General features: G+C 37.2%; 1 protein-coding gene across 1 annotated transcript; it reads left to right on the top strand.

Annotated features, from left to right (window-relative positions):
• On the top strand, nt 1–1,871 carry LOC131182958 (uncharacterized). The gene is made up of 2 exons (XM_058152494.1): nt 1–677; nt 1,568–1,871. The coding sequence occupies exons 1-2, from the start codon at nt 1–3 to the stop codon at nt 1,869–1,871; spliced, it is 981 nt and encodes a 326-aa protein (XP_058008477.1).
• The last annotated feature ends 16,255 nt before the right edge of the window (nt 1,872–18,126 follow it).

Here is an 18,126-nt window from a genome sequence, read left to right as displayed (position 1 = left end):
ATGGAATTTTTAAAAAGAGCTCGAGCAATCCCAGTCCCAACTGCAGATTGTATCTTATTAATGGGAGACAAGCCATGTACCATTTTCACAAGTTTTAGCCCAATCAGTAAAAAGAAGTTGTTATCGGCCCTCCAGTTTAAAAACGGTGTCAAGCGTAGGGAGCAGTCATATGTGGTAGTTCCTATTGTCAAAGAAGGGGGAAAAGCACCCCCATTCCCTTCGCAGATTCAAGATGTGATGGCTAAGTTTCAAGATGTAATGCCCGAGCAGTTACATGCGGTCTTGCCGCCCCGACGTGGTATAGATCATGAGATCGAGCTATTGCCAGGAACCAAACTTCCTGCAAGAGCCCCTTATAGAATGGCCCCACCAGAATTGGCAGAATTAAGGAAGCAGTTGGATGAGTTATTGGAAGCAGGATTTATTCGACCAGCGAAAGCTCCATTTGGTGCTCCAGTCCTTTTTCAAAAGAAGCAAGATGGTAGCTTGAGACTTTGTGTGGATTATCAGGCTCTTAATAAAGTCAAAATACGAAACAAGCATCCCATTCCCTTGATTGCAGACTTCTTCGACCAGTTGGGGCAAGCTAAATTTTTCACCAAGTTAGATCTTCGATCGGGATATCATCAAGTTCGTATCAAAGAAGGAGATGAGCCGAAAACTACTTGTGTAACATGGTATGGTGCTTTTGAATTCCTTATAATGCCCTCTGGACTAACAAATGCTCCTGCCACTTTCTGCACTCTAATGAATTAGGTTTTTCATGACTACCTGGACAAGTTCGTGGTGGTATACCTCGATAATATTATGGTGTATAGCTCCACCTTACAAGAGCACAAAGAACATCTTCGCCTTGTTTTTGAAAAATTGAGGGAGAACAAACTGTTCTGAAGAAGGAGAAATGTACTTTTGCCCAAACCAGGATTAAGTTTCTGGGCCATGTGATCGAACAAGGGAGAATCCGGATGGACCAAGCCAAGATAAGGGCAATTCAGGATTGGCCGGTACCCAAGGGTCTTACAGAATTGAGATCATTCTTGGGATTAGCAAACTACTACCGATGATTCATGCAAGGCTATTCACAAAAGATCTACCCCCTCACAAAGTTGTTACGGAAGGGAAATAAATGGCAGTGGACTGTAGACTGTCAAGCGGCATTTGAAAAATTGAAGCAAATGATAATAGCAGAACTAGTGTTATCTCTCCCGGATATGACAAAACCTTTTGAGGTACACACCGATGCTTCAGACTTAGCACTGTGAGGAGTTTTGATGCAAGAAGGCTATCCAATTACTTTTGAAAGTCGAAAACTAAAAGATGCCGGACTTCGATATACAGCTCAAGAGAAAGAGTTATTAGTGGTAGTACACTGTCTTCATACATGGAGATACTATTTGTTGGGGTCAAGATTTATAGTGAAGACGGATAATACAGCAGTGAGCCACTTCCTCTCTCAACCAAAGTTGACTCCCAAACAAGCACGATAGCAAGAATGCCTAGCAGAGTTCGATATCCTATTCGAGTACAAGCCAGGGAGTTCTAATCGGGTTGTAGATGCATTGAGCAGGAAATTGAACTTAGCAACCTTATCAAGAAGCCAGGTAGACACGTCATTGCGAAGACAAATTCGAGATAGCTTAAAGAAGGATTCCCAAGCAGTAGCATTGATGAAATTGGTAGAAGAGGGGAAGACCGAACAATTTTGGTTAGACGATGATCTCTTGATGACCCGAAGAAATCAAGTGTATGTCTCAAAGGTTGGAAATTTGAGGAAACTTTTACTACAGGAATATCATGATACCTTGTGGGCTGGACATCCAGGGTGGCAGCGCACATTGGCTCTGTTGAAGCAGGGATATTACTGGCCTTAATTAGAAGAGGATGTGAGGCAATACACGAAGACTTGCTTTGTCACACCTTACCCCTTTGTAAGGCATAACATGATCCTGTAGAATACCTAATGAACTACCGCACTTCACCTACCGATAACTCATTAAGTACTCTACAAGGGATTTTAAAACAATTTTCTTATTTTTTATAAGTGGTGAGCATTTCTAATAAGTATTTAAAATATGTAACTAAGTTGAAAGCTAGTTGGAAACTTTGGCCCATTTTATTTTTCTGCAAATTTTATAAAAATTTTGACAGAGTTCTATCTGTATTTTGAGAAAACAGTTCTTCAAATACCTGTAAAAAAACACTTCTAAAAATTTTCTCAACAACTGCTTCAATTTCAAACTCAATCTCAAACAATTTCTCAACACATTTATCAACTTTCAATTTCAAATCCAGTATCCAATGATCATCAAAATACTATCAATCCATTTCATTCAAATTAAATAAAATAGTTCCATTCATATTTCATTAGAAACAAAATAATTTGAATAGATCATTACAAAATTTACATTAAGAGAATTTCAAACTACAATATATATTACAACTTTACACAAATTTTATACAACTACTCAAGACCCATTTTTACATGTTCATACATTTATGTGCAATATATATATCAAAAGAAATATTTACAATTAGGGTATAAATTATACCCGAAGACTTTAGGCTGAATGATCATCAATCTTTAGCAGCTCAGTTTGCTGCTCCTCTCGTCTCTGTATCTGCGACAGCAATAAAAGCTATCGCTGAGTACTAGGACTCAGTGGTGCACAACATACTAAAATAATCTTTATGCAAAAATAAAATCATATTTATTCAAAAATTTGACTAAACATGAGCATTAAACACAAAACATGAATTATGAGATTTTAATGCAAACCACGTTCATTTCGAAGTATCAAAACACATTTCATAAGACCCACAGTTAAATCATGCCATTCGAAACAAATAGAATCTCAATAGCCAGAGGCTAAAGAGAAATCACATCACAAGGCTAGCTAGCTCAAATGTATGGATATCCATTCACATCCTCTTCTACTGGCACACCTCAACATTTCTCCAGAGAAGGAATCAAAATTCGAAACTAATTACCCCCACTAGTCGTGCTAGTGAGGTGTTCAAATATATGATCTTGACACTGTGGTTTCAAAACTTATCTTAACAATTTGCTAAACATTGTCATTTCAAATATACATAATAACTTTCACAGTTTAAATCAAAACATCATAAATAATGTAACCATTAAACTTTCAACAATTCCAAAGCACAAGTAAAATACATATTTCGTTCACTTTATCAATGAATTTTAAAGCATGGAGATGTTGTGCACAAACCTCAAGCGAGTCGTCCCTTAGCCTCAACTCGGTTCCTCGGGTTCCTTCCCGATATTCTTTTCAACTGAAACACACAATTTTACAATGTTTCAGTACTAGAACTTAACACAAATCCAAAATAAATTTAGCTTCACATTTACCTAATTCTAACGTGTTAAATTCGACGTTCTCGAAATTTTTGTGTTTTGGGTTACTATTCACTACACTATTCAAGTCAAATAATTGACTTTCTAAGGCTTGATAGGTATGGGAACTCCAACTTCACCCACATACCACATTTTGGTCACTAAACTTGTTGGTTTTGATTGTTTACTCAAATCCTAAGTCTTTTAGGCAAATTTGGTAAATTTCAGTTTTGGAGTCCAAAGTTACACTGTTCTATTGGCCCTTTTACTGTTGGAATTTGGTAAAACTTCCTTCATAGACAATGTTCCTTATTGTCTTAAGTGTATTCTCATTTTTGGATCACCCCAATTGGAGTTTTGTAGCTCAAGTTATAGCCAAAATACAATTACTGTTCACATGCACTGTTCATGCTGCAATTTAGGTTCTGGCAGATTTTTTATCCAACTTCATTCAATAATTTGACCAAGTTAAGTCCATAATTTGGTCTAATTTCCTTCATACGAAATGTTTTACTATGTCTTAGGTTTCCATCGGTTTAAGAATCACCAAAATCGGAGTTTTCTAGAGAGAGTTATAGCCATTGGAACTTTACTGTTCAAATGGAAATCTGCAGTTTTGCAGGTTCAGTAACTCAAATTTGCTTAATCATTTGATTAGGTTAATGGCATAATTTGGGTTGGTATTCTTGATGAAAGTTTTAGATCTATATCTTATCTAATTACTGGTAAAAGTTCAGGTCATTTTGACCTTCCTAGCTCGAGTTATGACCAAATGAACAATTACTGTTCATTTGGTCATTTGTCTGATGTGACCGCTCTCATTTCACTTTGGTCAATTGGTTCACTAAGTTTTGGTCAGTTTTTGGCCATGGTTCCTTAATGAAAATTGTGCCATTTTACATCTATTTTCATCCCCAATTGATGGCATATCAATTGGACTTGTAAAATTTCTGTTTTGGTCCTTCAAAGTTGGTTTGGTCATGCTGCCAGCAGCATGACCATTTAACCTACGAATTTGACTTCCATTCTAACAATTTCCACACATCTCCTTTGGTCATTATTGACCATTTTTCAGTTCACAATTGGTCAAAGATATCATTTATGCATTTCTCTAAAATTTGGTTCACAAACCCTAACATTCAAACCCTAACTCATTCATCTCATGCATTTAACTACATTTAATGGTTTTAATGCTAATCATTCAACTAAGTAAGGTTTCTAAACTCATTCAAAACCCTCAAGCCATACAAAATCATACTCCCTCCAAGCTGCACGAAATTTCAATAATAGTCCTTCCCCCATATTTTCATTTCATTTAATTAATTCTAAGCTCATTTCAACCATCACATATGCATTTAATATGGAAAAATGACAAGTTAATAAACTAACCTCAACTTAAACACCAATTCTTTAATTCCTCTCCTCCTTTCTTCTTTCTTTCTTGTTCTTAAGTTGAGATTGCAAGGTCTAGTGAGGTTTTTAGGGGAGTTATGTAAATTGGGTGGAGGAATTTAAGCTTAGATAAAAAAATTTTCATGGGAGTTATGGAGGAAGATGGAGCGGCAAGATGGAAGGAAGAAGAAGTGATTTTTACTTTTTTTTTCTTTTATTTTCTTTATTTATTTTAGTTATGGAAGACCACAAAATTTCCAATTAATTAATTAAATTAATTAGTTTAGTTATGGCATCATGCATGAGGTCATGCATGATGTCATCACCTTTTTACTTTTTGATTTTTTCTTTTTTTTTTATTATTAGTTCTTAATTTAATTCACGATTCTAAAATTTTCTTTTCTCCATTTTTATTTGACAGTTAGGTCAGGAGTCAGCTCTCGGGGTTAATTGACCAAATTGCCCATCGCCGGTTTATCCCGATTTGCAAATAATTCCCTTTTTCTTTCGGTTCCCTGACCTAATTATTTGACTGACTTAACAGTTCTTTTTCGTGATTTTCTCTTTTCCACTGTGTCCATAAGGGTCCTAAGGACCGCAGCGTCACTTTTTACGGTTCGAAATTTGTGTTTAAAATGACTTCGCAGTCATTCCCGAGGAGGTCACCCATCGCTGTGACTCTTGGCTCGTTTAACTTCTTATGTTTTGTTTTTCTTGTTTATACCTAACTAATCGAACATTACTAATTATTTGTGTTTATGGCTTCTCTAATTGTCTTAAGTGTGGTTCTAATCCTCTTAATTATCTGGACCGACACCGGTCACCGGAACAGTGAAATCTACCAGGCTATGCAAACGGGGTATTACAATTCTCCCCCCCTTAAAATAAATTTCGTCTCAAAATTTTACCTGGTACTAATCTTTGAATAGCTGTGGGTGTTGTCTCCTTATGTCCTCTTCTCGTTCCCAAGTAGCCTCCTGGCCCGAATGATGGTTCCACAGTACTTTTACCAATGGTATCTGCTTGTTCCGTAACTACTTCACCTCATAAGCCAGAATCTCTATGGGTTCTTCTTCATATGTGAGGTCTGGATTCACTTCAATTTCCTCTACTGGTAGTACATGAGATGGGTCCGATCGATACCTCCTCAACATAGACACATGGAAGACATTATGTATCTTTTCTAACTCTGGAGGTAGTGCCAACCGATATGCCAAAGAACCCACTCTTTCTAGGACCTCATATGGCCCAATGAAACGAGGACTCAGTTTCCCCTTTCTGCCGAATCTCATAATTCTCTTCGAAGGAGAAACCCTGAGGAATACTTTCTCACCCACTGCATATTCAATATCCCTTCTTTTCAAATCATTATAGGACTTCTGACGGTCCGATGCAGTCTTAAGTCGATCTCGGATCACCCTGATCTTCTCCTCAGTTTGCTGAACAATTTCTGCTCCAATCATCTTTCTTTCACCCACGTCATCCCAACACAACGGGGTTCTACATTTTCTGCCATACAAAGCTTCATATGGAGGCATCCCAATGCTTGATTGGTAGCTGTTGTTGTAAGCAAACTTAATCAAAGGCAAGTGTGTATCCCAACTACCCTTAAACTCAATCACACAAGCCCGTAGCATGTCCTCCAAGATCTGAATTACCCTCTCAGACTAGCCATCTGTCTGTGGATGGAATGCAGTACTGAAGTTCAATCTAGTTCCTAGGGCTCTCTGAAGACTACCCCAGAATCTAGAAGTGAACCTAGGATCTTTGTCTGACACGATGGATACTGGCACTCCATGCAGTCTCACAATCTCATCGATGTATAACTTGGCCAATCTTTCCAAACTATAATCCATCCGAACTGGCAGAAAATGAGCAGACTTAGTTAGTCTGTCGACAATGACCCATACTGCATCATAACTCTTCTGTGTCCTCGAAAATCCCATCACAAAATCCATCGTTATTCTTTCCCATTTCCATTCTAGTACTGGTAGTGGATGTAACAACCCAGTAGGTACTTGATGCTCTGCCTTCACTTGCTGACAAGTTAGGCATTTGGATACAAACTCTGCCACACCTCTTTTCATACCCATCCACCAATAATGCTCCTTTAGCCCTCTATATATTTTTGTGCCACCAGGGTGCATGGCAAAAGGAGACTCATGTGCTTCTTTCAAAATGATATTCCTCAATTCAACATCATTGGGAACACATATTCTGCCCTGGTGTAGTAGTAGACCATCATCTCTGATTGAGAATTCTGGTTTCTTGCCCTGCCTGACTTCTTCCAACAGCTTCTGATACTTCTGATCATTCTGATCAGCCATTCTAATCTGATCCATCAACACTGGCTGTACATGCCATGCAACTGCTGTCTGCCCATCATCATTAATCTCTAAGCTGGCATGCAATGATCTTAACTCATGTACCAAAGACAAAGGAGTAACCCGTAGACTTGCCATAGTCTTGCGACTTAAGGCATCAACCACAACATTAGCTTTCCCTGGCTGATAGTCTATCAGACAATCGTAGTCTTTTATCAACTCTAACCATCTCCTCTGTCTCAAATTCAGCTCTTTCTGGGTGCCCAAATACTTCAAACTCTCATGATCTGTATAGATGTAACACTTTTCCCCATATAAATAGTGCCTCCAGATCTTAAGAGCAAACACAATAGCTGCAAGCTCCAAATTATGTGTTGGATAATTCCTCTCATGCGGTTTTAGCTGGCGTGATGCATAGGCAATGACATTTTGATCTTGCATCAATACACAGCCTAATCCATTATGAGAAGCATCACTATATACTGTATATTCTTTACCAAGAGTAGGTAAAGTCAGGACTGAAGCTTCAGTCAAACATCTCTTCAATTCATCAAAACTCTGCTGGCATTAGTCCGTCCACTGAAATTTTACATCTTTTCTAAGCAACATGGTCAATGGAGATGCCACCATGGGGAATCCCTTCACAAATCTACGGTAGTATCGGCTAAACCTAAAGCGCAAATTTACGTGACATTTAGGTGGCCTCCAATTAAGGACAGCTTCAATCTTACTTGGATCTACCTTTATGCCCTCTTCTGATACTACATGCCCCGAGAAGGATATTTCTTTCAGCCAAAATTTACACTTCGACAATTTGGCATATAGCTGTTTCTCTCTCAAAGTCTGCAGTACAATCCGCAGATGTCTATCATGCTCTTCTGCATTCCTCGAATAGACCAATATATCATCTATAAATACCACAACAAACTGGTCGAGGTATGGTCTGAAGATAGTGTTCATCAGATCCATAAAAGCGTAGGAGCATTAGTTAACCGAATGGCATAACCAAAAACTCATAATGGCCATAGCAGTTACAAGGCGCTTTAGCAATACTCTGCTCTAGTACTTTCAGCTGATAATAACCTGATCTCAGGTCAATTTTGGAGAACACAGCTGCACCCCTCAACTGATCAAACAAATCATCAATACGGGGCAATGGATTTCTATTCTTTATTGTCATCTTATTCAACTGCCGATAATCAATGCATAACCGGAGAGTGCCATCCTTCTTTTTACAAACAACACTGGCGCTCCCCAAGGTGACACACTAGGGCGGATAAAGCCCTTATCAAGCAACTCTTGCAACTGTACTTTTAACTCTTTTAATTCTGCAGGTGCCATTCTATATGGTGTTATGGAGATTGGGTCCACACCAGGCATAACATCAATCTTAAACTGCACCTCTCTTTCTGGAGGTAATCCTGGCAATTCATCAGGAAATACATCTGGAAAATCACATACAGTAGGGATGTCCCTTAGTGCTGGACTCCCCACTTGGGTGTCTATCACATGTGCCAAGTATGCTTCACACCCCTTTCTGATCATTCTTCTGGCTAGTGCAGTCGAAATGATGTTTGATGGCAGTAAATGCCTCTCCCCGTGTATTACCACATCACCGTATAAAGGGAGACCAAAAGTGATCTTGATCTCTGATCCAATCATAGCGTAATGCCTGGCTAACCAATCCATGCCCAAGATAATATCATACTCTCTAAAGGGCATTTCAATCGAGTTTGACAGGAAAACATGTCCTTGGATCACCAAAGGATAGTCTCTATAAATTCTGTTGACCCGGACCTCTTGTCCTAATGGACTAGTTACTAGCACTTCAAAACCCATTTGCACACATGGAACAGCAAGTGAACTAACTATGCTAGCACTAACATATGAATGAGTTGAACCCGGATCAAACAATACAAATACTTCTTGGTCAGAGATAGAGAATATACCAGCTACCACATCAGAAGTCTCAGCCTCTTCTCGCTGTCCCATTGTATAAATTCTGGTTGAAGCACTTCCTTGTCCAGACTGACCAACTGTGCCCTGACTGTTTGAAGCAGTGCCTCTACCTCTACCTCTTCCTCTGCCAACTAACTATGAACCTCTGAGAGCAGGACTCTGAATAGATCCCTCGGCAGTAGTAGGAGCTAGACTATATCTCGGAGCACTAGTACAGTCTTTAGCTATATGGCCCTTGCCACCGCAGTTAAAGCAGGCTCCAGTGGCCCAGTAGCACTCCCCCCCATGAATCTTACCACAAGTCTCACAGGGGCGGGCAGAATGTGAACCCCTGCTCGACTGCTGACCAGACCTAGGGGGTCTCTGTCCGGAGAATCGGCCCCTACCAAATCTTCCACCTCGACCCCTGCTGGGTCCGCTAAATTTCTTCTTTTTCCCAGAAGTCCCACCAGAACTCGGCTCTACAGACTTTTCCCCCTTGTCTTTCTCTGATTTCTCAGCTTTCTCTGATTTTTCTTTCACTGGGGTTGCTTCTGATTCTATTCTTTCCAACTCAAGTGCTTGAGACATGAGCTCTGAAAAGTTGCTGTGTCGGAATCCCACAACTTGCATCCTTATGCTGGGCTTCAAACCTATCTCAAATCTCTTGCACCTTGCCTTGCTAGTAGTAAGGAGACTCCCCGCATAGTGACTCAGGCGGGAGAACTCCCTCTCATACTCTGCCACTGATCGATTTCCTTGTTTTAGACTCAGAAACTCTTATAACTTCTGATCAACATATGCATCTGGGATGTATTTCTGTCTGAATTCTCTTATGAAGTCATCCCAGGTCAACACTGGTGGTTCAGCCAAGCTGTGGGGGATGGTCTTCCACCAATCATACGCATCCCCTTGCAGTAGCGACACAGAGTACTCAAACTTCAGTTCATCTTGGCAATGTAGCTTCTTAAATACTCTGTCCATTCTTTCAAGCCATTGCTCTGCCTCTAAAGGGTCCACTGTACCCTTAAATTCTGCAGCCCCATACTTCAGTAATCTATCATACTTGCTGCCGAGGCGATGGTTGTGCCACAGTGTGCAGGGTGGAGCTTGAGCAGGCATACCGCCAGACCATTTCTTTGAAACATCTCGATCATCTCATGCGGGTGTGCAGAAGCTGCGGCATTTGTGGGGCTGGTGCTGCTGACCCACTAACATTCGGTAAAGCTGGGGCTTCCCCTTGTGCCTCAGCTTCAACAGACTGCTCAACTGAGCGATCCCCTTCTTCCATTTCAGGCTGAAGTTAGGGTATCTCCTGAATAAGTAACACATGGAGATTTCCATCCGTTAGTTCATATTCATGATGTAATGCACTGTATGTAACAATTATGGACATTGAGCAGTTGTACTTAACAAGAAAAGACACAAATTCATAGGTTAAAACATACTTCAAAAATTTGCTCTGATACCACTAAAACATGTCACACCTTATCCCCTTTATAAGGCATAACATGATCCCGTAGAATACCTAATGAACTACCGCACTTCACCTACCGATAACTCATTAAGTACCCTACAAGGGATTTTAAAACAATTTTCTTATTTTTGATAAGTGGTGAGCATTTCTAATAAGTATTTAAAATATGTAATTAAGTTGAAAGCTAGTTGGAAATTTTGGCCCATTTTATTTTTCCGTAAATTTTATAAAAATTTTGACAGAGTTCTGTCTGTATTTTGATAAAACAGTTCCTCAAATACCTGTATAAAAACACTTCTAAAAATTTTCTCAACAACTGCTTCAATTTCAAACTCAATCTCAAACAATTTCTCAACACATTTATTAACTTTCAATTTCAAATCCAGTATCCAATGATCATCAAAATACTAACAATCCATTTCATTCAAATTAAATAAAATAGTTCCATTCATATTTCATTAGAAACAAAACAATTTGAATAGATCATTACAAAATTTACATTAAGAGAATTTCAAACTACAATATATATTACAACTTTATACAAATTTTATACAACTGCTCAAGACCCATTTTTACATGTTCATACATTTATGTGCAATATATACATCAAAAGAAATATTTACAATTAGGGTATAAATTATACCAGAAGACTTTAGGCTGAATGATCCTCAATCTTTAGCATTTCGATCTGCTTTGCTCCTCTCGTCTCTGTATCTGCGACAGCAATAAAAGCTATCGCTGAGTACTAGGACTCAGTGGTGCACAACATACTAAAATAATCTCTATGCAAAAATAAAATCATATTTATTCAAAAATTTGACTAAACATGAGCATTAAACACAAAACATGAATTATGAGATTTTAATGCAAACCACGTTCATTTCGAAGTATCAAAACACATTTCATAAAACCCACAGTTAAATCATGCCATTCGAAACAAATAGAATCTCAATAGCCAGAGGCTAAAGAGAAATCACATCACAAGGCTAGCTAGCTCAAATATATGGATATCCATTCACATCCTCTTCTACTGGCACACCTCAACACTTTTCCAGAGAAGGAATCAAAATTCGAAACTAATTACCCCCACTAGTTGTGCTAGTGAGGTGTTCAAATATATGGTCATGACACTGTGGTTTCAAAACTTATCTTAATAATTTGCTAAACATTATCATTTCAAATATACACAATAACTTTCACAGTTTAAATCAAAACATCATAAATAATGTCACAATTAAACTTTCAACAATTCCAAAGCACAAGTAAAATACATATTTCGTTCACTTTATCAATGAATTTTAAAGCATGGAAATGTTGTACACAAACCTCAAGCGAGTCGTCCCTTAGCCTTGACTCGGTTCCTCGGGTTCCTTCCCGATATTCTTTTCAACTAAAACACACAATTTTATAATGTTTCAGTACTAGAACTTAACACAAATCCAAAATAAATTTAGCTTCACATTTACCTAGTTCTAACGTGTTAAATTCGACGTTCTCGAAATTTTTGTGTTTCGGGTTACTATTCACTACACTATTCAAGTCAAATAATTGACTTTCTAAGGCTTGATAGGTATGGGAACTCCAACTTCACCCACATACCACATTTTGGTCACTAAACTTGTTGGTTTTGGTTGTTTACTCAAATCCTAAGTCTTTTAGGCAAATTTGGTAAATTTCAGTTTTGGAGTTCTAAGTTGCACTGTTCCATTTGGCCCTTTTACTGTTAGAATTTGGCAAAACTTCCTTCATAGAAAATGTTCCTTATTGTCTTAAGTGTATTCTCATTTTTGGATCACCCCAATTGGAGTTTTGTAGCTCAAGTTATAGCCAAAATACAATTATCGCTCACGCAATCGCTCATGCTGCAATTTAGGTTCTGGCAGATTTTTTATCCAACTTCATTCAATAATTTGACCAAGTTAAGTCAATAATTTGGTCTAATTTCCTTCATACGAAATGTTCTACTATGTCTTAGGTTTCCATCGGTTCAAGAATCGCCTAAATCGAAGTTTTCTAGAGAGAGTTATAGCCATTGGAACTTTACTGTTCAAATGGAAATCTGCAGTTTTGCAGGTTCAGTAACTCAATTTTGCTCAATCATTTGATTAGGTTAATGGCATAATTTGGGTTGGTGTTCTTCATGAAAGTTTTATATCTATATCTTATCTAATTATTGGTAAAATTTCAGGTCATTTTGACCTTCCTAGCTTGAGTTATAACTAAATGAATAATTACTATTCATTTCGTCAGTTTGTGCAGTGGCAGCCTGCTCTCATTTCACTTTGGTCAATTGGTTCACCAAGTTTTGGTCAGTTTTTGGCCATGGTTCCTCAATGAAAATTGTGCCATTTTACGTCTATTTTCATCCCCAATTGATGGCATATCAATTGGACTTGTAAAATTTCTGTTTTGGTCCTTCAAAGTTGGTTTGGTTATGCTGCCAGTAGCATGACCATTTAACCTACGAATTTGACTTCCATTCTAACAATTCCCACACATCTCCTTTGGTCATTATTGACCATTTTTCAGTTCACAATTGGTCAAAGATATCATTTATGCATTTCTCCAAAATTTGGTTCACAAACCCTAACATTCAAACCCTAACTCATTCATCTCATGCATTTAACTACATTTAATGGTTTTAATGCTAATCATTCAACTAAGTAAGGTTTCTAAACTCATTCAAAACCCTCAAGCCATACAAAATCATACTCCCTCCAAGCTGGACGAAATTTCAATAATAGTCCTTCCCCCATATTTTCATTTCATTTAATTAATTCTAAGCTCATTTCAACCATCACATATGCATTTAATATGGAAAAATGACAAGTTAATAAACTAACCTCAACTTAAACACCAATTCTTCAATTCCTCTCCTCCTTTCTTCTTTCTTTCTTGTTCTTAAGTTGAGATTGCAAGGTCTAGTGAGATTTTTAGGGGAGTTATGTAAATTGGGTGGAGGAATTTAAGCTTAGATAAAAAAATTTTCATGGGAGTTATGGAGGAAGATGGGGCGGCAAGATGGAAGGAAGAAGAAGTGATTTTTACTTTTTTTTTTCTTTTATTTTCTTTATTTATTTTAGTTATGGAAGACCACAAAATTTTCAATTAATTAATTAAATTAATTAGTTTAGTTATGGCATCATGCATGAGGTCATGCATGATGTTATCACCTTTTTACTTTTTGATTTTTCCTTTTTTTTATTATTAGTTCTTTAATTTAATTCTCGATTCCGAAATTTTCTTTTCTCCGTTTTTATTTGACAGTTAGGTCAGGAGTCAGCTCTCGGGGTCAATTGACCAAATTGCCCCTCGCCGGTTCATCCCGATTTGTAAATAATTCCCTATTTCTTTCGGTTCCCTGACCTAATTATTTGACTGACTTAACAGTTTTTTTTCGTGATTTTCTCTTTTCCACTGTGTCCATAAGGGTCCTAAGGACCGCAGCGTCACTTTTTACGGTTCGAAATTTGAGTTTAAAATGACTTCGCAGTCGTTCCCGAGGAGGTCACCCATCGCTGTGACTCTCGGCTCGTTTAACTTCTTATGTTTTGTTTTTCTTGTTTATACTTAACTAATTGAACATTACTAATTATTTGTGTTTATGGCTTCTCTAATTATCTTAAGTGTGGTTCTAATCCCCTTAATTATCCGGACCGACACCGATCACCGGAACAGTGAAATCTACCAGGCTATGCAAACCGGGTATTACATGCTTGGTGTGTCAACAAGACAAGGCAGATAGGCAAAAACCTGCAGGATTATTACAACCTTTACCAGTTTCAAGTAGACCATCGGAGAGTGTCTCATTTCATTTCATTACAAGGTTACCGAAGGCTGGGGAGTATGATCATATCTTGGTGATAATTGACAGATTCTCAAAATATGGAACCTTTGTGCCGATGTCAAGATACTGTTCAGCTGAAGATACAGCCCGTGCCTTTTTCAAACATATAGTGAAATATTGGGGGATCCCAAAGAGCATTGTTAGTGATCGAGATGGCCGATTCATAGGCTCCTTCTGTTCAGAATTGTTTCGCCTCTTAGGGATTAGATTGGATGTCTCCACCAGCTTTCATCCACAAACAGATGGCCAAACGGAAAGATTCAATGATCTACTAGAAGAATACTTACGGCATTTTGTAAATGCCAGTCAGAAGAATTGGGCCTCCTTGCTCGACGTTGCACAATTTTGTTTTAACTCTTTAAAGAGCTCTGCCACTAATAAAAGTCCTTTTGAGATTGTTTCAGGACAGCAACCTTTAGCACCTCACACATTGGATGGTCCATACACCAGCAGGAATCTCAAAGCATACCACTTCATGAAGGAGTGGAAGCAGACAGCTGATATTGCTAGAGCTCGATTGGAAAAAGCATCTAAGTGCATGAAAAAATGGGCAGATGAAAATCAAATACCGCAGGAATTCACAGTGGGAGACCTGGTAATGGTGAAGTTACTTCCAGAACAACTCAGATTTCTTCACAACTGGGACAACAGATTAGTTTGAAGGTATGAAGGGCCTATGTCGATCATTGCCAAAGTGGGCCAAGTTTCCTACAAAGTGGAGCCACCAGCATGGATGAAGATTCACCCATTTTTCCACATGAGCAGGTTGAAGCCATACCATGCCGATCAAACTGATGTCAGCCGTAACAAATCATCTAAGCCAGCCATCACCACCGCACCACCAGTCAATCAAGGAGTCGAAGAGATTCTTGCAGAAAGAGTAGTCAGAACCACTAAGTGGCCTCCACACAAGGAGTATCTCGTCAGATGGAAGGGCTTAAGCACAGAGGAGACCAGCTGGGAGAAAGCAACAGACCTTCAACAATATGTCCAGAAGATTGAAGATTTTCTACAAGCACAGTCAACGAGGACGTCGACCATTTGAGTGGGGGAGAATGTCAAGGGGTAGGAAGTTAGGGAAGAATGATGTGTAACATAACTTCTTTAAGGGGCAAAAGAGACAATTTGTATTTTATTTTTATTTATGTAATTTTAGAGGTGTGATCACTCAAGCATATTGATGTATCTTTCTACCACAAAGCATTATGTCCCAAATACTCTTTAAGGGGGAGTGACTGGTTAGCCTTTGGTGGGCAACTGGCCTAGCTAGTCACTATGCTTGCTGTGTCCCGTTGTGTGCTCCTTATAGGTTTCCCCCCTGCCTATAATGGATTGGTTGTAATTATGTTTAATGAATGAATGAATGAAGTAGCCTTTTCATGAAATGCTTGTGCCGTTCTTTGCTGTGCCTTTTATGCTTGTGTTGCTTGCTTATGTGTTGCCCCATTTATATGAAATGTTTGTGATGCCTCCCAAAATTAGCCTAACTTGGCCTAATGCTAATCATGTCTTTAATTTCTCGCAGTTTGTTGTGAAATTCTTGTGGGCTGACTTGTCTTGAAGAGTTCAAGCCAAGTGCCACATGGTCCTAACTGAATGTTGAAGCTGGGCCCGTGACACTGGTGGGGTGCCGGTGATGGGAGAGGGCTGGGGTGGTGATAGCCAGCACGGGGGAGGCGGGAGGACAGAGAAATCGAGAGAGAGAGGGAGGATGTAGGGCGCGCTCGGAAGGAATGAGAAAAAGAAAAAGGCTAGTCCGATTTGATATGGTTCAATTCTGTCGGTTCGATTCAGGATACCCGAAATTGAATTTTTACTCTGTCCTGGGACAACAAACGAGGTCCAAAAGTTCCAAAAAATTCAGAAAAATTTTTGAAGTCCAAATATATTTTTTAGTTTTGTCACGTGGTCTTTAAATTAATTTTTAAAAATTAACAATGTTTATTGACTTTGAAAAATCAAATCTGATTTCTAAAATTCCAAATAAATTCTCAAAATTTTAATAAAATAAAATATTAATTTTTACACATAAAATAAGTATTTTAAAAAAATTTAGGGGTGTTACATGCAATTTTAGATAAGACTCATGAACATTATATGAAAATAGAGAGTTAGGTTTGAGCTTATTTGTGTTCTTATTAAAATAGTATCGGTCTATTTATGACGCGCAAATAATCATGTTATGTCACATTTTGACCCGCTAACCTAATTTTGATATGCTTATGACATATTTTATTTTTAATCTTGTTGCTTTACTATCATCATCCCCTTTTACAAGCATTGATGCTCCTTTGCTATCATCGAAATGGAGGAAATTTGAGCTCATTTTGAGCATCCTTGAGTAAGAATTGATAGGAGAAGAAGATGTAAAAATGGAGTACTAAATTTGTCATTTAGAAGGCCTAAGTTAGAAATTAGATGAAAGTTAAAATTGTAAAGAAAGATTACCAAAAAAGAAAAAAGTGTACTATTGATTGAGAGCCCTAGAATCGAAGAATATTATCTATTGCAGCAACCAACCTATCTTACCAGAAAAAAGGATGAACTCATAAAAATGAAGGGGGAAAGAAAGGTCAATAAAGCAAAAGAGAGGCTTCAGAAATATCATGGGAGGAGATGGTTGAGCTTTAGACTTTAGCAAGAACAAAGCTAACTATTTGTGTGGCCATAGCAAATGATGATGAGTAGGTTTTGGAGGTTCATGGGTGGGTGCTGGGCAGGTTGAAGATAGAGGAGAGAACAATGGAGACACTTAGGCCTATACATTTGCGCAAAATTAGAGTAGGTTTCTAGAAAAGTTTTTTAAGAAAAGAGAGGTTCATGTTTACATGTGTCAGTTTTTCAAACGAAGAATTAGAAAACTAGTTTTTTAATTTTCTTTTTAAATTTAACTAATATTTGGAAAACAATTTTAAATTGTTTTTCATTATTTTCTTTTATAATAAAAGTAATGTTTTCTTACTATTTTTCAAATGAAAAACAATGATTTTTTTCCATAACTAAAATGATACTTTAAATTTTTCATAATTAAGATTAAATAATTATATAGAAAAATATTTATTTACAATAATAAAAAATTAATCATACTATTATAAAATAAGTCAATAGCACATCTAAAAAATTTTTTAGAAGTAAAATATGTTTTTAAATATATTTTATAATAATTTATTTTTTAATTATATATGAAAAGTATAAATATATATACCTTTTTTTTTTTGAATTTTTGTATAAAAAATATTTTATATTATTGACAAGTGAATGTATTTTTTCATGTTTTTCTTTTTTTAAATAAAAAATGAAAATTGATTTTTTCCTTAAAAAATAAAAAATAAAAAAATGTATTTGATCACAAGTATTGCTTTTGTGAGGGAGTGAGAAAAACACTGCAATTTTTAAAGTCTATAAAAGTATTTTTATTTTTCACATTAGCTCAAATTAATTTCACCAAAAGTTGATCAAATTACTTAGTTGTGGTAATTTTGCAAGTTTGTAAAGCTATTAAATCTGCACTAATTCATCGTAAAAATATAAATTAATGATGGATCCGTCGTTATTAATTTAAAAGTTTAACTTCTAGCGGTAAATTTTTATCTGTCATTAAATTTTTTATCACTAAAATATCAGTGATAGATTAGTAAATTATTAATGACGAATCCATCATTAATCGGTTACTAATAAATATTTTTAAATTTTAATCTCCTTGTGAGATAGAAACACGTCATCAATGTTAAGGCTGAGCAGAATTCGGTTCAAATTGAAAAATTGAACTGAACCGAGTCAATTCGATTTAATT

The sequence above is a fragment of the Hevea brasiliensis genome, chromosome 9, assembly GCF_030052815.1.
Source record: "Hevea brasiliensis isolate MT/VB/25A 57/8 chromosome 9, ASM3005281v1, whole genome shotgun sequence".
Classification (NCBI taxonomy): domain Eukaryota; kingdom Viridiplantae; phylum Streptophyta; class Magnoliopsida; order Malpighiales; family Euphorbiaceae; genus Hevea; species Hevea brasiliensis.
This window is presented reverse-complemented; position numbering and strand designations above follow the sequence as displayed.